The 24,507-nt window shown below is 36.2% G+C and overlaps 1 protein-coding gene and 1 pseudogene across 1 annotated transcript in view; both read left to right on the top strand.

Annotated features, from left to right (window-relative positions):
- Positions 1–24,507, top strand: part of USP8 (ubiquitin specific peptidase 8) — a 77,066-nt gene that overhangs the window by 48,866 nt on the left and 3,693 nt on the right. The window contains exons 11-17 of the mRNA XM_047075117.1: positions 13,206–13,790; positions 16,398–16,484; positions 18,379–18,456; positions 18,876–19,138; positions 20,635–20,847; positions 21,343–21,553; positions 23,599–23,835. Of these exons, the coding sequence (XP_046931073.1) occupies positions 13,206–13,790; positions 16,398–16,484; positions 18,379–18,456; positions 18,876–19,138; positions 20,635–20,847; positions 21,343–21,553; positions 23,599–23,835 (1,674 nt within the window). The remainder of the gene's footprint in view (positions 1–13,205; positions 13,791–16,397; positions 16,485–18,378; positions 18,457–18,875; positions 19,139–20,634; positions 20,848–21,342; positions 21,554–23,598; positions 23,836–24,507) is intronic.
- On the top strand, positions 20,976–21,068 carry LOC124509007 (uncharacterized; annotated as a pseudogene).

Genomic DNA, 24,507 nt, shown 5'->3' with positions numbered 1-24,507 from the left:
TATTGCTGATTCCTGTAGCTTTGTAGTATATCTTGGAATCTAGAATTGCAACACCTCCAGCTTTGTTCTTCTTTGTCAACATTGCTTTGGCTATTGGGAGTCTTTTGTGGTTCCATACAAATTTCAGGATTTTTTTTGTTCTGGTTCTGTGAAAAATTGTATTGGTAATTTTATAGAGATTGTATTAAATCTGTATGTTGCTTTGGGTAGCATTGATGTTTTAACAATATTAATTCTTCCAATCCATGAGCACAGTACATCTTTCCATTTTTCTCCTCTTCAGTTTCTTTCATCAATGTCTTAAAGTTACGAGAGTATAGGTTTTTCACCTCCTTGATTAAATTTATTCATAAATATTTTATTCTTTCTGATGCGGTTGGAAATCGGATAGTTTTCTCAATTTCCCTTTGTGATGCTTCATGATTAGTGTGTAGAAACAACAGATTTCTGTACATTGATTTTGTATTCTGCAACTTTATTGAATTCATTTATTCTAATAGGTTTTCTGGTGAAGTCTAGGGTTTTCTACATAGATTGTCATGTGATTATAGATAGAACCAGTTTTACTTCTTCCTTACCAATTTGGATGTGTTCTATTTCTTTTTCTTATCTGATTTCTATCTATGGCTAAGACTTCCAGTGCCATGTTGAATAAAAGTACCAAGGGTAGATATCCTCATTATTAAAGCAAAATCTTTTAGCGTTTCACCATTGAGTATGATGTTAGGTGTGGGTTTGTTATATACCTTCTTATATGTTGAGAGCTTGTTGAGAGTTTTAGCATAAATGGATGCTGAGTTTGTTGAGAGTTAATAGCATAAATGGATGATGAATTTTGTCAGATGCTTTTTCCACATCTGCTTGAGATGATCATAGGGTTTTTATCCTTCATTTTGTTAAGTGATTTGCAGGTGTTGAACCATCCCTGTATCCCTGGAATAAATCCCTCTTGGTTGTGGTACAAGATCCTTTTAATGTACTGTTGAATTCAGTTTGTTGATATTTTGTTGAGGATTCTTGCAGCTCACTTCATCAGGGATATTGGTTACTAATTTTCATTTTTGTAGCGTTTTTGCCTGCTGTTGGTATGAGGGTAATGCTGACCTTGCACAATGAATTTGGAAGCATTCCTTCCTCTTCAATTTCTTGGAATAGTTTGAGAAAAATAGCTATTAACTTCTTTGGTAGAAGTCACATGTGAAACTATCTGTTCTTGGAATTTGGATTGTTGGGAGTTTTTGATTACTGATTTAATTTCATTACTAGTACAGGTGTATATCAGAGATGCTGTTCATTCAAATCCAGGCCACCACAATAAAGTGCAAATCACAACAAAGCAAGTCAGTGAATTTTTGGTTTTCCCATTCATATAAAAGATCATTACATAAAGAATGAATGGGTCAACCAGGCAATTAGAGAAGAAATTAAAAAATATATGGAAACAAATGAAAATGAAAATACAACAATCCAAATGCTTTGGGATGCAGTGAAGGCAGTCCTGAGAGGAAAATACATTGCAATCCAGGCCTGTCTCAAGAAACAAGAAAAATCCCAAATTCAAAATCTAACAGCACACCTAAAGGAAATAGAAGCAGAACAGCAAAGACACCCCAAACCCAGCAGAAGAAGAGAAATAATAAAGATCAGAGCAGAAATAAACAATATAGAATCTAAAAAAAAACTGTAGAGCAGATCAATGAAACCAAGAGTTGGTTTTTTGAAAACATAAACAAAATTGATAAACCTCTAGCCAGGCTTCTCAAAAAGAAAAGGGAGATGATCCAAATAGGTAAGATCATGAATTAAAAAGGAATTATTACAACCAATCCCTCAGAAAGACAAGCAGTTATCAGGGAATACTGTGAAAAACTATATGCAACAAACTGGACAACCTGGAAGAAATGGACAAATTCCTTAGCACCCACACACTTCCAAAATTCAAACAGGAAGAAATAGAAAACTTGAACAGACCCATAAGCAGAGAAGAAATTGAATCAGTTATCAAAAATCTCCCAACAAATAAGAGTCCAGGACCAGATGGCTTCCCAGGGGAATTCTACCAGACATTTAAAGCCGAGATAATACCTATCCTTCTCAAGCTATTCCAAAAAATAGAAAGGGAAGGAAAACTTCCAGACTCATTCTGTGAAGCAGTATTACTTTGATTGCTAAATAGAGACCCAGCAAAAAAGAACTGCAGGCCAATATCCCTGATGAATATGGATGCAAAAATTCTCAATAAGATACTAGCAAATCGAATTCAACAGCATATAAAAAGAATTATTCACCATGATCAAGTGGGATTCATTCCTGGGCTGCAGGGCTGGTTCAACATTCGCAAATCAGTCAACGTGATACATCACATTAATAAAAGAAAAGAACCATATGATCCTGTCAATCGATGCAGAAAAAGCATTTGACAAAATTCAGCATGCTTTCTTAATAAAAACCCTCGAGAAAGTCGGGATAGAAGGAACATACTTAGACATCATAAAAGCCATTTATGAAAGCCCAGAGCTAATATCATCCTCAGTGGGGAAAAACTGAGAGCTTTCCCCCTGAGATCAGGAACACGACAGGGATGTCCACTCTCACTGCTGTTGTTTAACATAGTGTTGGAAGTGCTAGCATCAGCAATGAGACAACAAAGGGAAATCAAAGGCATCAAAATTGGCAAAGATGAAGTCAAGCTTTCACTTTTTGCAGATGACATGATATTCTACATGGAAAACCCGAGAGACCCCACCAAAGTCTGCTAGAACTGATGCATGAATTCAGCCAAGTCGCAGGATACAAAATCAATGTACAGAAATCAGTTGCATTCTTATACACTAATAATGAAGCAACAGAAAGACAAATAAAGAAACTGATCCCATTCACAATTGCACCAAGAAGCGTAAAATAACCTAGGAATAAACCTAACCAAAGATGTAAAAGATCTGTATGCTGAAAACTATAGAAAGCTTATGAAGGAAACTGAAGAAGCTATAAAGAAATGGAAAAACATTCCGTGCTCATGGGTTGGAAGAATACTGTTAAAATGTCAATACTACCCAAAGCTATCTACACATTCAATGCAATCCCAATCAAAATCGCACCAGCATTCTCAAAGCCAGAACAAGCAATCCTAAAATTTGTATGGAACCACAAAAGGCCCCGAATAGCCAAAGTAATTTTGAAGAAGACGACCAAAGCAGGAGGCATCACAATCCCAGACTTTAGCCTCTACTACAAAGCTGTAATCATCAAGACAGCATGGTATTGGCACAAAAACAGGCACATAGACCAACGGAATAGAATAGAAACCCCAGAACTAGACCCACAAAAGGATGGCCAACTCATCTTTGACAAAGCAGGAAAGAACATCCAATGGAAAAAAGACAGTCTCTTTAACAAATGGTGCTGGGAGAATTGGACAGCAACATGCAGAAGGTTGAAACTAGACCACTTTCTTACACCACTCACAAAAATAAACTCAAAATGGATAAAGGACCTGAATGTGAGACAGGAAACCATCAAAACCTTAGAGGAGAAAGCAGGAAAAAACCTCTCTGACCTCAGCCGCAGCAATTTCTTACTTCACACATCCCCAAAGGCAAGGGAATTAAAAGCAAAAATGAACTATTGGGACCTCATGAAGATAAAAAGCTTCTGTACTGCAAAGGAAACAGTCAACAGAACTAAAAGGCAACCAACGGAATGGGAAAAGATATTTGCAAATGACATATTGGACAAAGGGCTAGTATCCAAAATCTGTAAAGAGCTCACCAAACTTCACACCCGAAAAACAAGTAATCCAAGTGAAGAAATGGGCAGAAAACATGAAGAGACACTTCTCTAAAGAAGACATCCAGATGGCCAACAGGCACATGAAAAGATGCTCAACGTCGCTCCTTATCAGGGAAATACAAATTAAAACCACACTCAGATACCACCTCACGCCAGTCAGAGTGGCCAAAATGAACAAATCAAGAGACTATAGATGCTGGCGAGGATGTGGAGAAATGGGAACCCTCTTGCACTGTTGGTGGGAATGCAAACTGGTGCAGCCGCTCTGGAAAACAGTGTGGAGGTTCCTCAAAAAATTAAAAATTGACCTACCCTACGACCCAGCAGTAGCACTGCTAGGAATTTACCCAAGGGATACAGGAGTGCTGATATATAGGGGCACTTGTACCCCAATGTTTATAGCAGCACTTTCAGCAATAGCCGAATTATGGAAAGAGCCTAAATGTCCATCAACTGATGAATGGATAAAGAAATTGTGGTTTGTATACACAATGGAATACTACATGGCAATGAGAAAGAATGAAATATGGCCTTTAGTAGCAACGTGGATGGAACTGGAGAGTGTTATGCTAGTGAAATAAGTCATAGAGAGAAAGACAGATAATCATGTTTTCACTCTATGTGGATCCTGAGAAACTTAACAGAAGACCATGGGGGGTGGAAAGGAAAAAAAAAATAAAAAAAGGTTAGAGAGGGTGGGAGCCAAAACATAAGAGACTCTTAAAAACAGAACAAACTGAGGGTTGATGGGGGGTGGCAGGGAGGGGGGTGGGTGATGGGTATTGAGGAGGGTACTTGTTGGGATGAGCACTGGGTATTGTATGGAAACCAATTTGGCAATAAATTTCATATTTAAAAAAAAGATCATTAGATTATACTGTAGTCTACTAAGTGTGCAGTAGCATTAAGACTGAAAAAAACCATGTACACGTCTTAATTAAAAAATTTTACTGCTAAAATATGCTAACCATCATTTGAAATTACAGGAAGATGTAATCTTTTTGCTGGTGGAGGGTCTTGCCTCACTATTGATGACTACTGACTATTGATAATGGGTGGTTGCTAAAGTTTGGGGTAGCTCTGACAATTTCTTAAAATAAGACGAGAATGAAGTTTGCCATATCATTTAACTCTTTCTTTCACAAATGATTGCTTTGTAGTATGTGATGCTGTTTAATAGCATTTTCCCTACCATAAAACTTCTTGCAAAATTTGGGTTAGTTTCTCAAACCCTGCTGCTGCTTTATCAACTAAGTTTGTTATATTCTAAATTCTTTGTTGTCATTTCAGCAATCTTCACATCATCTTCACCAGTAGATTCCATTTTAAGGAACCACATTCTTTATTCATCCAAAAGAAGCAACTCTTCATCCATTCAGATTTTTTCATGAGATAGCCGCAATTTAGTCACATCTTCAGGCTCACTTGTAATTCTAGTTCTCTTGCTGTTTCCACCACATTTGCAATTAGTTTCACCACTTAAGTCTTAAAATCTTCAAAGTCATCCATGAGGGCTGAGATCAACTTCTTCCAAACTCCTGTTAAATGTTGAAATTTTGACATCCTTCCACAAATCACTAATGTTCTTAATTTCATGTAGAATATTGTATCCTTGCCAAGAGGTTTTCAATGACCTTCCTAGTTAGTAGGAATCACTATCTATGCTGCTCTAGCCTCACAAAGTGAATTTCTTTAGTAAGACTTGAAAGTTACCATGACTTCTTGATCACTGGGCTGCAGAATGGAATGTTAACAGGCATGAAAACATTAATCTTTTTATACGTTCAGTCAAAACTCTGTTTACCAGGTACATTGTCAGTGAGCAGTAATATTTTAGAAGGAGTCTTTTTTCTGAATAGTAGGCCTCAATGTGTGCTTAAAATATTCAGTAAGTCATGTTGTAAACAGGTGTGCTATCGTCCAGACTTTGTTGTTCCATCGATAGAGCACAGGCAGATTAGATTTAGCATAATTCTTAAGGGTCGTAGGATTTTCAGAACGGTCAATAAGCATTGGCTTCAGCTGAAAGTCACCAGCTGTATTAGCCCTTAATAAGAGAGTCAGCCTATCTTCTGAAGCCTTGAAGCCGGGCATTGACTTCTCCTCTCTAGCTTTGAAAGTCCTAGATGGCATCTTGTCCAGTAGAAGGTTGTTCCATCTATATTAATATCTTAGCTAATTTTTCTAGATAACTTGCTGAAGCTTCTACATTAGCACCTGCTGCCTTCACCTTGAACTTTTATGTTATGGAGACAGCTTCTTTCCTTAAATCTCATGACCCAACCTTTGCCAATATCAATTTTTTTTTTTTCCTGCAGCTTCCTCACCTCTCGTAGCCGTCATAGTGTTGAAGAGAATTAGGGCCTTGCTCTGAATTAGGCTTTGCTTATAGGAGTGTTGTGGTTGATTTGGTCTTAGGCTTTGCTTATAGGAGTGTTGTGGTTGATATGGTCTTCTGCCCAGACCACTAAACAACAGTAAGGCTGTTTCACATTCTTATTATTTGTATATTCACTGAACTAACACTTCAAAATTTTTTGAAGAGTTCCTTTGCATTTTCAACTTGGCTTTTTGATGTAAGGCCTAGCTTTTGGCCTAACTCAGCTTTTGATATGCCTTCCTCATTAAGCTTAATTGTGTATAGCTTTTGATTTAAAGTGATAGAAACGTGACTCTTCCTTTCACTTGAACATGTAAGAGGCCATTGCAGGGTTATTTATTCATTGATCTAATTTTGGTATTGTGTCTTGGGGAAAAGGAGAGGGAGAGAGATGGGGGAACAGCTGGTCCATAGAGCAGTCAGAACATCCACAACATTTACTAAGTTACATAGGTGTGGTTCGTGGCACCAGAAAACAATTGAAATAGTAACATCAAAGTCAGTGGTCACAAATCACCATAATAAATATAATAATAATAAAAAGTTTGTGAAGTATTATAACAATTACCTAAATGTGACACAGAGACATGAAGTGAGCAGATGCTGTTGGAGGAATGGCACTAATAGCCTTGTTTGATTCACGGTTGCCAAAAACCTTTAATGTTTAAAAAACACAGTATCTGTGAAGTGAAATAAAGCGAAGTGCAGTAAAACAAGTTATGCCTGTAATCAGTCTGTTCACATTTTCTGTTCTCCTGAGTGAGTCTTAGAAGATTGGATGCTTCAAGGAATTTATCCTTTTTTCCTAGGTTGCCCAATTTGTTGGCATATAAGCTTTCATAATCTTTTTTTTAAGTTTGTTTATTTATTTTGAGAGTGAGAGAGAAAACAACATGGGCAGGGGGAGGGGCAGAGAGAAAGTGAGAGAGAGAATTCCAAGCAGGCTCCTTGCTGCCAACACACGGAACCCAACATATGGGGCTTGATCTCATGAACTGCGAGATCACGACCTGAGCTGAAATCAAAGAGTTGGATGCTTAACCAGCTAAGCCATGCAGACTCTCCATAATTTTCCATAATCTTCTGTAATCTTTTGTATTTCTGTGGGGTCAAGTTGTTATTTCCTCTCCTTCATTTCTGATTTTGTTTATTTGAGTCCATTCTTGTTTTCTTGATGAGTCTGACTAAAGGTTTATCAGTTTTATTCATATCTTCAAAAAACCTGCTCTTGATTTCATTGATCTTTTCTATTATTCTTTTACTATTTCATTTATTTCTGATCTGTTTCCTTCCTTCTGCTGGTTTTGAGCTTTGTTCTAGCTTATTTAGGTGTAAGGTTAGATGTTTTTTTATTTGAGATTTTTCTTGTTTTTTTGATGTGGGCCTATATCACTGTAAACTTCCCTCTTGGAACTGTTTTTGCTGCATCCCAAAGATTTTGGACCATTGTGTTTTCATGTTCATTTGTTTCCATTTATTTTTTAATTTCCTCTTTGATTTCCTGGTTGATCGATTTGTTGTTTAGTTGCTCTATGTTTGTGTTCTTTCCAGATTTTTTTCTTGTAAATTGATTTCTAGTTTCATACCGTTACAGTTGGAAAAGATGCTTGATATAATTTCAGTCTTCCTAAATGTATTAAGACTTGTTTTGTGGCCTAACATGTGATCTGTCCTGGAGAAGATTTCGTGTACACTTGAAAAGAATATGTATTCTGTTGTTTTGAAATGGAATGTACTGTCTATGTCTGTTAGATCAATGTGATCTAATGTGTCCTTCAAAGCTACTATTTCCCTTGTTTATTTTCTGTCTGGATAATCTATCCATTCATGTAAGTATGGTTCAAGCCCCCTACTATCATTGTATTATGATCAATTTCTTCCTTTATGTCTTGTTAATATTTGCTCTACGTATTCAGGATGGGTGAATAATATAATATAAATATATATGATATATAAATAAAGATAAATAAAATAAATAGGATGGGTGCATAGATATTTATAATTGTATCCTCTCATTAGGTTGATCCCTTTATCATCATATAATGCCCTTCCTTGTCTCTGTCTTTGTTTTAAAGTCTATTTTGTCTGATAAAACTATTGCTATCCCAGCTTTTTTTTTTTATCCCTTCACTTTTTTTTTTTCCCCTATCCGTTCACTTTTCATCTGTATTTGTCTTTAGGTCTAAAGTCTCTTGTAGGGAGCATATAGTTGATTCTTATTTATTTTTATTCATTCTGGCACACTGTGTATTTGATTGGAGCACTTAGTGCATTCATATTCAAAGTAATTATTGATAGGTATGTGCTTCTTGCCATTTTACGTTTTTCTGATAGTTTATGTAGCTCTTTTCTGTTTCTTTGTTCTTCTTTTGCTATCTTCCCTTGTTATTTGATGACTTTCTCTAACGTTTGTTTGGATTCCTTTCTCTATTTTTTGTGTATCTAGTACAATTTTTTGGGTTTTGTACCATTAGGTTCATATATAACACCTTAAATATATAGCAGTCACACACATTTTCTATTTCTGACACATTTTCCATTTTTATTTTTATATTTCTCTAACAATTGTAAACATACTTGAATTTACTACTTCCATCTTAATCTTCATAGTAGCTTTAGAATTGGTTGATCCCCTACCTTTACTATATTTGTTTTTACCAGTAAGATTTTTTCTTGTAAAATTTTACTTCTAGTTATGGCCTTTTCTTTTCCAGTTAATGAAGTCCCTTTAACCTTCTATGTAAGCCTACTTTAGTGATAATGAACTCCTTTAACTTTTATCTGGGAAACTCTTTATCTCTCCTTTAATTCTGAATGATAACCTTAGTAGGTAGAGTATTATTGGTTGTAGGCTTTTCCTTTCAGCAATTTGAATATATCGTGCAATTTGAATATATTCAATTCAGCAATTTGAATATATCCCTTCTGGCCTTCAGTTTCTGCTGAAAGATCAGCTGATAGCCTTATAGGGTTTCCCTTATAGGTGACTTTTTGCTTCTTTAAAAATTCCCTTTATCTTTAACCTTTGACATGTTAATTATTATGTTTTGGTGCACACCTCTTTGTTTCATCTTGTTTTGGGTTCTCTGCTTCCTGGACCTGGATTGTCTGTTTTCTTCTCTAGGTTAAGAAAGTATTGGGAGAGGGGAAAGTGGGTGATGGGCATTGAGGAAGGGCATCTGTTGGGATCAGCACTGGGTGTTGTATGGAAAACAATTTGACAATAAATTATATTTAATGTAAAAAAATAAAAATTAAAAAAAATTTTTTAAAAAGTATTGTTATATTTTTTCAAATAAGTTTTCTTCCCCTTCTCCTTCTGGTATCCCCATAATGCAAATATTAGTACACTTGATGTTGTCACAGTCATACCTTAAACTACCCTTTTTTGTTTAAAATATTTTTCTGTTGTTCAACTTGATTTCTACTACTCTGTCTTCCAGATCACTCATCTGTTCTTTTGTATCTTTTAATCTGCTGTTATTCCTTCTAGTATATTTTTCATTTCAGTTATTTTATTCTTCAGCTCTGAGTTGTTCTTTCTTATATTTTCGACCTCTTTATTAAAGTTCTTGTATGTTCATCCATTCTTCCAAGTTTAGTGAACATCATTATGACCATTACTTTGAACTCTTTATCAGATAGATTGCTTATCTCTGTTTCTTTTAATGAAGTTTCATTTTGCTCTTTTGAACATTTACCTCTGCCTCCTCATTTTGTTTGACTCTCTGTGTTTCTGTGTATTCTGATGCATCTCCCAGTTTTGAAGGAGTGGCCTTATGTAGAAGGTGGGGCCAAGATGCACAGTCTCCTCTGGGTCATCAGAAGCAGGCACTTCAGGGGTATCTCCTATGGGCTGTGTGTGCCCTGGTGTGAATGGCTCAGAGGCCTGATCACAATTGTTTAGAACTAACACCTTCCCCATCCCCAGCAGAACTTCTTGGGGGAGTGGGGGACTGCTGTCGTGGCTTAGGCTGCCCACCAGGTGTGGCTGAGCCTGAACTGCCTTGGATGGGTACCTGGCAAAGTATGTGTATTGGGCAGGGCTGATCCATAGGAGATCACCAGGTGGGGTGAATGGTGGCACATGGAGAGTATCAGAAGTGGTGCCTACCAGCATTTCTATTCCTGGAGAAAGTCCCTTTAGATCCCTGCCCCTCCTGCACATACCCTAAAATTAGTTAATAAGTTTTCTTCACATATGGCCCTGGTGCTTTTCAAACTGTCGCCTCTCTGTTGGGTCTGAAAACAAGTGAATTTGTGGCTGGCCCTTTAAGAGCAGGGTCTCTGTGTCCTGTAGCTCTCTGGCTCTCCTGGAGATAAGCCCAATTGATTTTCATAGCCAGACATTGTGGGGGCTCATCCTTCCTATACAGGCCCCTTGGGTAAGGGTGCCTAATGTGGGACTTAAACCCCTCGATCCTCAGGGAGGACCTCTACATTTGTGATTATTCCTGCCATTTGTATATTGCTGCACAATGTATGTGGCTACTGGCTAGACTGTGTCTCTGCCCCTCCTACCTTTCTGAATGTGGCTTTTTATTTATATTTTTAGTTGTGAAAGAGCTGTTTCACTAGTATTCAGGTCATTCTCAGAGAGTTTGTCTATATTTAGTTGTAATTTGGTGTGTCTGTGGAAGGAGGTGAGCTCAAGATCTTTCTACTCCACCATCTTGATCTCCTCTGCAGCAGGCATGTTTTAACAATAGTTACTTAAATGATTTTAAATAACCAGTGTATTACAATAAAAATGCAGCTTTTTTCTCTACATTTTACTCAAAGGAAGGTAAACTAATTCTCCCTTATTGTTTTTCCAAAAGATTTTTTATAGCATTTATTTTTATTTTTTTCGTATATATTTCAAGTGTTTCATATTTGAAATGGATGTCATTTGATTTGTACAATAGGCTATGAATAGAAAACTTAATCTTTTTTTATATCAAATGAGATGGTTTATTTCTTCATTTTTTTTTAAAGGTCTTCTACTTTTAATATTTTGGACTAAATCTTAAGACTGAACAGTATGTGATTAATTTTTCTTAACATAAATTTAAGAAATTGAAAAAAAAAGCATATGTTATTGTACTTCCTTTAAACTTAATCAACATGTTATTTGAACCATAATCCTTTTGTGACTGAGATATGTGCGATTTGTCTAACATATTCTGAGGATTTTCTATGTGAAAGACAACATGAAGGTTTACAGATATGATTAAGCTGTGAATTCTGTTTGATGTTTAGAAGGAGAAAGTTGTACAAAATTAGACAAAGTATAAGGCAGAATATAATTGCTCACCAGAGCACAGAGCAAGGAGAGAAATTTTGACAGGGTATCAGAGAGATCTTCATAGAGAGGCAGTATTTTTATCTGGGCTATGAGTTCAGTAGGATTTGAGGATGAAAGAGACAAGTAGATTTTGTGACTAAAGGAACAAAGCATGCTCTGGAACCAGTGAGTAGTTTTGACGTGCTTGGACACAGCTCTCTGTTGGAGACAGGCAAATGTGAGAGTAGATAAGATTGGAAAGATGGGCAAGAGTCATCAAGAGATACTTGGATCAAATTGGAATTTTATCCTGTAGGCACAAGGAAAATTAAAGAATTTTAAAGGTGAAAGTAACATGATCATAGTTATGGTTTTAAAATTAGGGGGGAAATGGATCAAGTTGTTAAAATGTAGATGGAAACTTCTTTTGGTTCCTTTCCATGGAACTTTGATTATCCTTATCCTTGTAGTGGTTCTTCACACTTCATTCTCAAATGTAGAAAAAAGACAATAGATTTTTAAAGTAAAGAGGTAAAAAGAGAAGTGAGGAGCAAAGGTATGATTTTTTTCTTCACTAAAATCTTCCTATGGTATTATTTTCTAGTTGCAAAACATATAATTCATTTTGTAAGAATACCATGCAAGTGGTTATTGGCAGATATTCTTATTAGTTGTTATACTTGTTTCAGTAAATTTTACTCTTAAAAGAAATGATGTTAGGGTCATTTCTAACAATTTTGTAGAATTAATATGCTATTAAATTGAGGTAATAAACATTTAACACACTAATTCAGGAATTTAGATAGTTTATTAAACTCAATTTGTATTTAGTAACTTAACTGTTGTGAAAACTGTTACGGAATATTTTATTCATTCCTTCAACAGCATATTTATTTACTGTCTATCAGGCACAGTCTTTACCCTCCTGGAGCTTATATCTTAGGAGGGAAGAAAGATTTTAAACAAGTTCCACTAATTGGAAACAGTGTAGAGGATGGGGCGCCTGGGTGGCTTGTCGGTTAAGCATCCGACTTCATCTCAGGTCATGATCTCACAGTCTGTGGGTTCGAGCCCCTCATCGGGCTCTGTGCTGACAGCTCAGAGCCTGGAGCCTGCTTCCGATTCTGTGTCTCCCTCTCTCTCTGGCCCTCCTCTGCCCATTTCTGTCTCTCTCTGTCGCAAAAATAAATAAAAACATTTTAAAAAATTAAAAAAAAAAAGGAAACAGTGTAGAGGAGATGTTGGCATGGACTTGGTTGGTGCTGATGGAGAGGGACAGAGGAAGAAAATCATCAGACTGCATAAGGGGAGGGGAGGACATATAGAACTCAGCTTTCTGGTTTGAGTTATGTTTGGATAGTGGTTACATCCATGAGATAAGGACAGTGTTAGTAGGGGGAATAGCATGTATTCAGTTTTGGCCATACTTGGTTTGTGGTGTATATGTGAGACGCTGACATGGAGATACTGAATAGGCAATTGGTTATGTGGAAATGGAACTTTAGGTATGTTTTAGGTGAACTCTTCCATTTCCATATACAGAACATATACAGAATATCATGGTGTATTGAAAGTATGGAGTCAAGTAGGAAGTAAGTGCCAAGTGCCTTTTGAGAAATCTTGACATAGGGTAATGTTATCAATAGATGTTCTGGCAAATGTTGTCTCCACAAAGGTGATGGTTCTTTTATAACAACTTGATTTCAAAAACTGAGGTTACATTCCTGGATTTTGGCAAAAATACTCTTGGCTCTGTTTTTGTTAATATAGGTTGATCGTACTAAAAAACCAGCAGTCAAATTGCCTGAAGATCATAGAATAAAATCTGAAAATAAAGATCACGAGCAACAGTCTTCTCAGGATGGAAAAGTTGTTCCTGATCGCTCCACGAAGCCAGTATTTCCCCCTCCAACTGCCATGTTAACAGATGAAGAAAAAGCTCGTATTCATGCAGAAACTGCTCTTCTAATGGAGAAAAACAAACAAGAAAAAGAACTTCGAGAAAAGCAGCAAGAAGAACAGAAAGAGAAACTGAGGAGAGAAGAACAAGAACAAAAAGTCAGAAAGAAACAAGAAACTGAAGAAAGTGAAATCACCGAGAAACAACAAAAAGCAAAAGAAGAAATGGAAAGGAGAGAAAGTGAACAGGCCAAGAAAGAAGATAAGGAAACCTCAGCAAAGAGGGGCAGAGAAGTAACAGGAATAAAAAGACAAAGTAAAAGTGAACATGAAACTACTGATGCTAAGAAATCTGCAGAAGATAGGGGTAAAAGGTGTCCCACCCCAGAACTGCAGAAAAAGTCAGTGGGAGATGGACCCCATGCCTCTGTGGCAGGAGATTCAAATTCAGGCAAGGTAAGCAGAAACAAACAGTACAAATTGCCAAGTAAGGGAAATAAAATGTTATATATAAGAAGATGATACCACTAGCATTCTATAGATAAGGGCAGACCTTTTAAGTAATTTTCTAGTGGGTGATAGATTTATACTGATCTATCTACATTTACTCACCTACTCTTTTGGTTGGCTGGAAATGGAATTGCTTTTTTTGTCTATGAAATGCAATATGTGTTAGCAATTGAGATAACTAACTACATACTTCATTTTTATATGTGATATATGATCATCAGAAGACTAGAATGAAATATAATCTTCCTCTCAGTATAGAGGAGTTGGGTGCCAAATATGTATATGGTAGAGTTTGTATTTGTTTCATATATGTCCAAAATCAGTAATATCTAAATGGTCCAACATTTATCTTTGTGTATAAAGATTTTTTTGGTTACATCTTTGTCCTTTTGTTTATTGCTTCATCTGATCAGTAATATTGGCAATAATCCCATTAATGTTGCTTTTTTTTCTGCCCTTGGCTATTCCCCAAAATTGATTCCCATAATTTTGAGGAAAATTTTTTGTTGTTATTCTTTTTTAACCTAATAATATCATATGTGCTTTTTATTTTTTTCCTCTATTATACAATTAACAATGCCTTTCCCTTTTGAACAATAAGTTTTTATAATAGCAGGAACAGTTATAGTCCTTTTTATATGCACGTAAATAGAAATAACGTTCTTGGTAGTGTAGAAAATGACTTTGGATGGAAGACAAAATACTATATCTTTACAGAATGTCTACCTTTATGACTTTTGAAGCAGCAGTTCAGGCATATGGCAAAAATAACAATTTATATTAATGGCACACTTATTCAAGGAACACTTAATCTAGTAACCTTAACTACCAAAAATACAACTCTCATATAAAAACCTTCTAAACACCTAAAGTTAGGGAAATGAAGCTCATGTACTAAAATGTTCTCACTTTATTTATGGGAGACTCAGAATTGCTGAGCTCTTCCAATTTTAATATTATTCATTAAATATTACTCAGTAGTAGTTACTACACGCCAAGGATTTTTCATACGTTATCTTATCCTTCTAATGATAAGCCCATGAGATATTTAATTTACAAATAAAATTGAAACTTGGAGGTTAAATAATTTGTCTAAGGGCCCATATTCAGTGAGATTCCAAAGCTACTTCCTTTCTGTCTTGCTTCACTTAGAGATAGGCAGTCATAAAGAACTGAAAGCATTCATATTTCTGGGGTTATTTACTATATAGGTGCCAAATAGCCCTGCAAATCTAAGTAGCCCCAAGAATATCACATTAGTTTTTGACATTTCCTGTGATATATAACACATTGAAAACAAGATTGTATTTATTATATGGTCCTTTTAAAAGTAGGTAACATATATAATTTATTCTAAATAAATTTTATTAAATTATCACAAAGATTTAGAAGTTTTTACTTTACTGTAATTTTTAAATGAACTATAAAATTAAAGTGAAAAAAATTTAAGTTTATTTATTTTTGAGAGAGAGAGAGCAGGGGAGGGGCAGAGAGGTGGCAGGGGAAGAGAGAGGATCCCAAGGATCCACTGACAGTGCAGAGCCTGACGTGGGGCTCAAACTCAAACCGTGAGATCATGTACTGAGCTGAAATCAAGAGTCAGAAGCTTAACCAACTTAGCCACCCAGGTGTACCAAAGTGAATTTTTAAGGAACTCATGATAGGTTCCAAGAGGATATAAAATAGGTTTTGTACTTTTGAGTATTGTGTATGAAACTCCTGTTATCTCTTCATTCTCTTCAGGGTGTTCATTTTGGGAGAACATGACTACTTCGAAGGTAACATCATATGAGATTAAAATAAAAGGATAGTGTTCAAAAGAGGCTATGGTGACTATACACTGATGACCAGCATCATGTATTAGGAATCAATGCTTGCTTCCCAATCCACTGTGATTTACAGCCCACCCCCATTGATTCATCAGTTTCTTTTCTTCTTTACCGTTAGTGTCAGGAAATTCCACATGGGCTCTATCACCTTTAATTAAAAATATCTATACTTTGAGGGGCACCTGGGTGGCTCAGTCGGTTAAGAGACCAACTTTGACTCAGGTCATGATCTCATGGTTTGTGGGTTTGAGCCCCGTGTCAGGCTCTGTGCTGACAGCCCAGATCCTGGAGCTGCTTTGGATTCTGTGTCTCCCTCTCTCTCTGCCTCTCCCCTGGTTGTGCTCAGTTTCTCTCTCTCTCAAAAATAAGTAAACGTTAAAAAATCTATATATATGTAAAAATATCTATACTTTGACAATAAAATTGAATAAACTTTGGGCGCCTGGGTAGCTCAGTCAGTTAAGTGTCTGACTCTTGATTTCAGCTCAGGTCTTGATCTCAGGGTTGTGAGTTCAGGCCCCGCAGTGGGCTCTGTGTTGGGTGTGGATTCTACTCTTAAAAAAAATTTTTTTTTCTAAGAAACTTTCAGAAGTGTCATTTTTTTTCTTCTTTTATATTTCAGTCGGATGGATTTACTTGTATTAGCTAGTGGTTGATGGGTAAGTTTTTATGGGAGGAAAGTTAAAGTTTTCTTTCACTTCTAAAATTTTAATAATTTTTACAGCCTGTTAAGATTAAAGGACAACCAGAAAGTGGAATTCTAAAGACTGGAACTTTTAGAGAGAATACAGAAGACACTGAAAGAAACAAAGTGAGTAGTAGTTCATTGGGTGGGGGGAAAACATGGATTATAACCACATGGTTGTCTTTACCATATTGTCATCCTCCATCTTAAGATCTACTTTCTGAGGAAATCTTTGCTATCTTTTATAGCTGTTTTTTGTTTATTTTTACATATTGATCCATTTATATACTAAAGGGAATGAATAGATGTGGGGCACCTGGGTGGCTCAGTCGGTTAAGCGTCTGACTCTGTTTCGGCTCAGGTCATGATCTAATGGTTTCGTGAGTTCGAGTTCCGCATTGGGCTCTGTGCTAACAGTGTGGAGCCTGGTTGATTTTTTCTCTCTCTCTCTCTCTCTCTCTCTCTCTCTCTCTCTCTTTTTCTTTCTTTCTCTACTCCTCCCCCGGTCATGCTGTCTCTGTTTCTCCCAAAATAAATAAATAAAACTTAAAAAAATTATTTTTAAATTTTAAAAAAAGGGAATAGATGTTTGTCTTCCTATTTAAAGTACAACAGTGTATTCTCATTTTATGAAATTAGAAAATAAATTAGAAATACCTAGGCCTTACTACATGATCCAGCAATTCTGCTTCTAGGTATATACCCACAAGAATTGAAAGCAGGACCTTACACACCTATGTTCATAGCAGTATTATTCACATAGCCAACTAGCCAAGAAATGTAAGCAACCCAAATATCCATGACAGATGAATGTATAAACAAATGTGATATATACATACAATGGTGTATTATTTAGCCTTTTTAAAAAGGAAGGAAATTCTGACACATGCTACAACGTGGATGAATCTTCAGGCCATTTTGCAAGTGAAATAAGCCAGTCACAAAGAGACAAATACTGTATGATTCCATTTATATAAGGTGGTTGCCAAGTAGATGGAAGTGAGTTGTTTAAATGGGTGCAGAGTTTTGAGTTTTGCAAGATGAAGAAAGTTCTTGAAATTGGTTCCACAACACCGAGAATATACTTAATGCCACTAACCCTATACACTTAAAAATGGTTAAAATGACAAATCTTATTTTGTGTTACTTTATCACAATTTTTGAAATATTTAGGTCTTATATAAGACACCTTTGCTTTTGTTTTTATTTAAGAGTTTTATTGAGGTAATATTTGCATACCATAAAATTCACGCATTTTTAATGTACAGCTTAGTGGTTTCAGTTCAAAGGTGTGAAGCAAGTATTTACTCAATCCATTTTAGAACATTTTCATCATACCAGAAAGATCTCAGTGCCCAATTATAGTCACTCTCTGTCCTTACCCTAAAGCCACAAGCAACCATGATCTACTCTGTCTTCATAGTTAGGTCTCTTCTGGACATACCAGATAAATGGAATCGTGGGTGTGTGTTGGTGTGTGTGTGTGTGTGTACATACATATGGTCTCTTGCATTTGGCTTTTAACTAGTATAATTTTTTGAGATTCATCCATGTATCTGTAGTTTATTCCTTTGTATTTACTGAATAGGATTCCCTCATGTGGGTATACTACATTTTATTCATTCACCAGTTAATGGATATTTGGATTGCTTCTGCTTCTTTTGGGCTATTATGAATAATGCTGTTGTGAGCATTTGTACATAAGTCTTTGTGTGCAGATATGTTTCATTTCTTTTGGGTTGATACCTAGCAGTGGAAATGTCTTTGTGTTTTTTGTTTTTTGTTTTTTAAAGAAACTTAAAAAACCATCATCATTATAGGCTTGTGCATATACACATTCCTCTTCCCCTTGCTGTGGCAGTATTTGGACTTTGAGACAACATACAGAGTTACTCATTTTTAAACTTCATTTAAAAAATATTAAGGGCAGCCAACACAGGTTTTTTGGTTTTTTGATACAAGTAGCTTAAGTTTGTGTATGGCAAAATTTAATTGATTTTTTTTTTTTTTTTTAAACCAGGCTCGAGAACCTTTGACAAGAGCACGAAGTGAAGAAATGGGGAGGATCGTACCAGGACTGCCTTCAGGCTGGGCCAAGGTAAAACTCAAAATTAGCACATAAATAAATAACATGGTCATGTGTTCTTTTTTATAAAGCTTTTTTTGTTTATTCTGTGTCTTCTCTAATGCAGAGTCAATTCTGTTTCTTCATGGTGGAGGACATAGCCCATTCCCCTAATTATAGCAGGATTGGATTTCTCAGTATAGCCAATCTGAGATGCTGGCTACCATATATGAACATTTCTGGCCTTTGTCATTTAGAAGCAGTGTATTATTCTAATACCTAAAGTTCTTTGGAAGTTTAATCATAGAAGTGATTACGACCATCTTACTCAAATTATTGTAATCCGAAAGTAAACTTAGCAATAGAATACCCTTGAGTGATTTTCTTTAGTTTGTAATGGTCATTGTTTTTTGACCTGTTTTGTTTTTGTTTTTGTTTCTTTTTTATCTAAGTTTCTTGACCCAATCACTGGAACTTTTCGTTATTATCATTCACCCACCAACACTGTTCATATGTATCCACCGGAAATGGCTCCTTCATCTGCACCTCCTGCCACCCCTCCAACTCATAAAGCCAAGCCACAGATCCCTACTGAGCGGGATAGGGAACCGTCCAAACTGAAGCGTTCCTACTCCTCCCCAGATATAACCCAGGCCATTCAAGAGGAAGAGAAGAGGAAGCCAACAGTAACTCCAACAGTTAATCGGGAAAATAAGTAAGTTTATCCTAACTCTTAGAACTAGAATAATCTGCTATATTTGAAAAGTTCTACTCTAAACATTTCAGCTTATTAAGATCAGGAAGTCAGAAATTTCTGAGGGTGGCTGTTCTAGCCATTGTTATGTAGCACAGAGGAAAAGTGAATGGATTAAATTCCTTGGTTCTTATCCCAAGTGCTAACTTAAATTTATCAGGAAGGTTATCATAATCCGTATTAATGTAGGTATAAAAGAATATATATTATTATATTTTAGGGCAGCATGATATAGACTACCTAGAAGTTTTTCATAAATCTCCATGGTCCCTAAATCTCTCTTTGAGGACCATAATCTGTAGGACTGTTGAGTTTGTTTTGTTGCAGCTCTCAAATTCCAAACTTTTTTTTTTTAACTCAGCCAAATACTGCGGGAGTAAACTTAAATAGTGTTAAAATAACAAGTATTGTGGTATCAGTTCCTAATCCTTATTCTGTTCCCTTTTTTTTTTCATTGCATTTCTGCTATTCTCTTTATAAGTAGTTATCAGTAGGTTCAATTAAGTTTCCCAAATCAATATCTCTGTTTAGATGTTTTCCTGGTGTGATCCCTCTAATGCTCCTGGTTTATGATTGATAGGATTGTGAGGAGATAATTATCAAATCTGCTTATTGTAATCTTTACTTTTTGGGGCAGGGGGATAGATGGAAATATAAATAAATGGGTTTATGTTAGGACTGACTATTAAAACTGGTAAAATTTAATTCTTTTTTGAATCATCATTGGGGATTGTTTTTGTTTTGGTTTTAAAGATTTTTTTTGAGAGAGAGGGAACATGACCATATGCATACAAGTTGGGGAGAGGCAGAGAGAGAATCCTAAACAGGCTCCACACTGTCAGCACAGAGCCTGACGTGCAGCTCAATCCCACAAACTGAGATCATGACCTGAGCCAAAACCAAGAGTTGGACCTTAACCGAATGAGCCACCTGGGCGCCCCTCATTTTAAATTTAAATAGCCACCTGGGGCTAGTGTCTACCACATTTGTCAGCATATCTCTACACTTCAGGTAATAGTACCCAAATAATCCCTGCCTCTTTTGAGATTATTCCACTGTAAGATATTCTTTATTCTTTGTTTGGCGTCCTGGTTGAGTTCAACATTTGGTAATGCTGAACTTCCTAGGATTACTTAAAGGAATTTGAAAGAGCCTTCTCTACTAGAAGTCTCTGCCTGTTGATGAGAATCCAGGGACTCTATCTCCGGGTGTAAGAACAATAGACCCCCCCCCATAAGAGGTTAAGGTTCTGTTTCATGGGAGGGTCACAAAATACAACCAGTGTTACCTAAGATAGTAAGTGTCCTGTAAGACCCAGTACCTTTTGGCTTATTAACTCTTTCCAAGATTACTGTGTACTGTGATACCAATGGTGGAGTTTACTGCCATTTGTAATATGAACCTTAATTTTAGATGCCATGCATTTTAAGACATTATGTACACTTTTTCTTCCTCAGGCCAACGTGCTACCCTAAAGCTGAGATCACAAGGCTCTCTGCTTCTCAGATTCGGAACCTCAATCCTGTTTTTGGAGGATCTGGACCAGCTCTCACTGGACTTCGTAATTTAGGAAATACTTGCTATATGAACTCAATACTGCAGTGCCTATGTAATGCTCCACATTTGGCCGATTATTTCAACCGAAACTGTTACCAGGACGATATTAACAGGTAAAGAAATTTCATACTTTTTGCAATATAATATTAGAAGGACGATCTAACTACACTTTCTTACCACCCAGCTCCAGAGAGAAGTCAAATTAGGAAGGGGGGAAAATATCTTTAAGAAAAATGTGAGAGTGCTCGCTTTGGCAGCACATATACTAAAATTGGAACAATACAGAGAATCATGGCCCCTGTGCAAAGATATGTGAGAAAAGCCCCCTCTAATTGGTAAAGGACAGATAGGCAAAGGCAGAACCTCATATAAACTGGAGCCTGTTGAGGAGAAGGAGACAGTACAGGATTTGCAGCCCAAAAGAAGCAAGTTGGCGAGGTATAATCAAAGTAAGAATCAGATGAATATTTGGTAATAAACCTGTGATTAAATAAACATTTTAGTGTTGGATTACAGATACGAAGAGTTTAATGTTGACCTCAAGAACCTGCTGTACCTTGACCTTTTAAAACTTCCTTTATTGCTGTTTTCTAATTTTATTTGCAAAGGTCAAATTTGTTGGGGCATAAAGGTGAAGTGGCTGAAGAGTTTGGCATAATTATGAAAGCCCTGTGGACAGGACAGTACAGGTATATCAGTCCAAAAGACTTTAAAATCACCATTGGGAAGATCAATGACCAGTTTGCAGGATATAGCCAGCAAGATTCACAAGAACTGCTTCTGTTCCTAATGGATGGACTCCATGAAGATCTAAATAAAGTAAGAAATTTGATTTTTCTAAGTTGTAAAGGCTCTTTAAGGTTGCTCAACACTGTGATCATTTTTATAGCAATTTAAAATTATAGTTGAGGCGCCCAGGTGGCTCAGTCAATTGAGCATCCGACTCTTGGTTTTGGCTCAGGTCATGATCTCATGGTCGTGAGTTCAATCCCCGCATTGGGCTCTGCGCTGACAGTGCAGAGCCTGCTTGGGATTCTGTTTCTGCCCCTCCCCTGCTTGCTCTCTCCGTCTCTCTCTCTCTGTCTCAGTCTCTCTCTCTCTCCCTCAAAAAGTAAATTAAAAAAAATTAAAATTAAAAAGTAAATTTAAAAAACTAAAAATTAAATTAAAATAAAAAAAATTAAAAATAGAATTATCTTATGATCCAGTAATTCCAATACTGTGTCTTTACTCAAAGAAAATGAAAACACTAATTCAAAATGATATATGCACTTCTATGTTGATTGCAGCATTATTTATAATAGCCAAGGTATGGAGGCAACCCAAATGTCCATCCATGGGTGAATGGATTTTTAAAAATGCGGTACACACACACACACACACACACACACACACACTAGAATGTGTGACACACTAGAATGTCACTCAGCCAGGGCGCCTGAGTGGCCCAGTCAGTTAAGCATTGACTCTTGGTTTCAGCTTAGGTCATGATCTCACAGCCGTTAGATCGAGCCCTATGTCAGGCTCTGCACCGGGTGTGGAGGCTGCTTAAAATTCTCTCTTCCTCTTCCCTTCTCCCTGCCTTGAGTGCACGTGTGCTCCCCCTCTCAAAAATTAAATTAGTAACATGTTAAAAAAAAATAAAATTATAGTTGGTGATTGTTCAGTAGTAGTTTATTCAAATCTAGTGACTTTGTACTAAGGTCAGAAACTATAAAACAAATATATCTGATATGTCTAATATTTGAAAAGAAGTATATACAATTTTTTTATATTTGCTTACTAAAATGGTAGGTTGTGAGAAATTGTAAATGTTGAAATAGTTGTTAGAGATACTCTGTGACCACATGTATGTGAAAGTGAAATCATAAATATTTTTTTTAAGTTTATTCATTTATTTTGAGAGAGAGAGAGCATGCACATGTGCTTGAGTGGGAGAGAGGCAGAGAAAGAGGAAGAGAATCCCAAGCAGGCTCCACACTGTAGCACAGAGCCCCACACAGAGCCTGACGTGGGGCTCACGAACCATGAGATCATGACCTGAGCCGAAGTCAGTTGTTTAACTGAGCCACCCAGGTGCCCCAAACATAAATTTTACAAAAGATTAGCTGTAGAGAGCTTGAACATCTTTATTATTGTATATTTATATATTTTGTATATGTTTTATCAGTTTTATAGTTTTTTCTAAAATAAGAATTACCTCATGTAACCAAAGGATTCATGTGAAAAGTTGAGACATGTATGTCTCTAATACCTTTGGGATCCCTGTTACCATTGAACATACATACATACACACAGACATACATGTGTATGTATAAATACGTGTTTTGTGTGGATATATGTGTGAATATATATAGGATATGTGTATATCCATCCACAAGCCTAGGACAACAGCTTGCAGCGGTGTATGGGATGTCTTCTCTTTTCAAAACCAGAATTTCAACTTAAAAACAGTTAATAAAATATACTTTTATTTAAAGTTTTTATTTGAATTGCAGTTAACATTCATTGTAATATTAGTTTCAGGTGTACAGTAAAGTGATTCAGTATTTCCATGCGTCACTCATTTAACACCCAGTGACAAGTCCACTCCTTAATCCCCATCACCTAAAAAAAAATGTATTTTATTAATTTCTGTTTAGTAAAATAAGTCATACCCTTCTGATAAAGTGGGATTTTGGGGGAGGATTTTTGGCTGGAATTTTTTTTTTTTTTTTTTTTTACCTCTGAATGAGATTAGAACTCCTTTATGAAAGAAACCAGAAATGTTTCTAAATCTGCAAAGTGTATTCAATATATTCTTTTAGTTTTCTATTTAAATGATGATTTTGAGATATTGATATAAATTTTAATATTATTTCCAGGCTGATAATCGGAAGAGACATAAAGAAGAAAATAATGATCACCTTGATGACTTTAAAGCTGCAGAGCATGCTTGGCAGAAACATAAGCAGCTCAATGAATCTATTATTGTTGCACTTTTTCAGGGTCAGTTCAAATCCACAGTACAGTGCCTCACCTGTCACAAAAAGTCTAGGACATTTGAGGCCTTCATGTATTTGTCTCTACCATTAGCTTCTACAAGTAAATGTACATTACAGGTAAGTTTGAGAGAAAATGATTTGCTGAATAAATGCTGTTTCTATGCATACAAAGATGGACTTTATTCAGCAGAGTCTGTACTTTGCCCCTATAAATGTTTTGTAGGTAAAACTCCTACATAAATTTTGTTTTAATTATGTTTATGTGTATTAGAAAATTTAAAAAAAAATTTAAATTACTCTTTCAGAATTCAGTGCACCTGGCTGGCTCAGTTGGTTAAGCGTCCAACTCTTGATTTCAGCTCAGGTTATGATCTCACAGTTTGTGATTTTGAGCCCCGTGTCAGGCTCTGTGCTGACACTGTGGAGTCTGCTTGGGATTCTCTCTCTCCCTCTCTCTGTCCCCTCACCCACTTGCACACTCTCTCTCCAAATAAATTAACTTACAAAATTTAAAAAACATTTTAGGGCACGTGGATGGCTCAGTCAGTTAAGCATCTGACTTCAGCTCAGGTCTTGATCTTGCAGTTCATGAGTTCAAGCCCTGCATCAGACTATGTGCTGACTGCGTAGAGCCTGCTTGGGATTCTCTCTCCCTCTCTCTCTCTCTGCCCTTCCCCCACTCACACTTCCTCTCTCTCAAAATAAATAAACTTAAAAAAAAATTTTTAAATACTTTTCAGAATCGATAAATGTTTTTAAAGTTTGTTTTTTGAAGAAATAAAACTTCTA

This window comes from Lynx rufus, unplaced genomic scaffold (assembly GCF_022079265.1).
Source record: "Lynx rufus isolate CCGP_SWC_20201006 ecotype Redwood Valley unplaced genomic scaffold, mLynRuf1.p SCAF_13, whole genome shotgun sequence".
Lineage (NCBI taxonomy): Eukaryota > Metazoa > Chordata > Mammalia > Carnivora > Felidae > Lynx > Lynx rufus.
The sequence above is the reverse complement of the archived record's forward strand: the minus strand, read 5'-3'. Positions and strand labels throughout refer to the sequence as shown.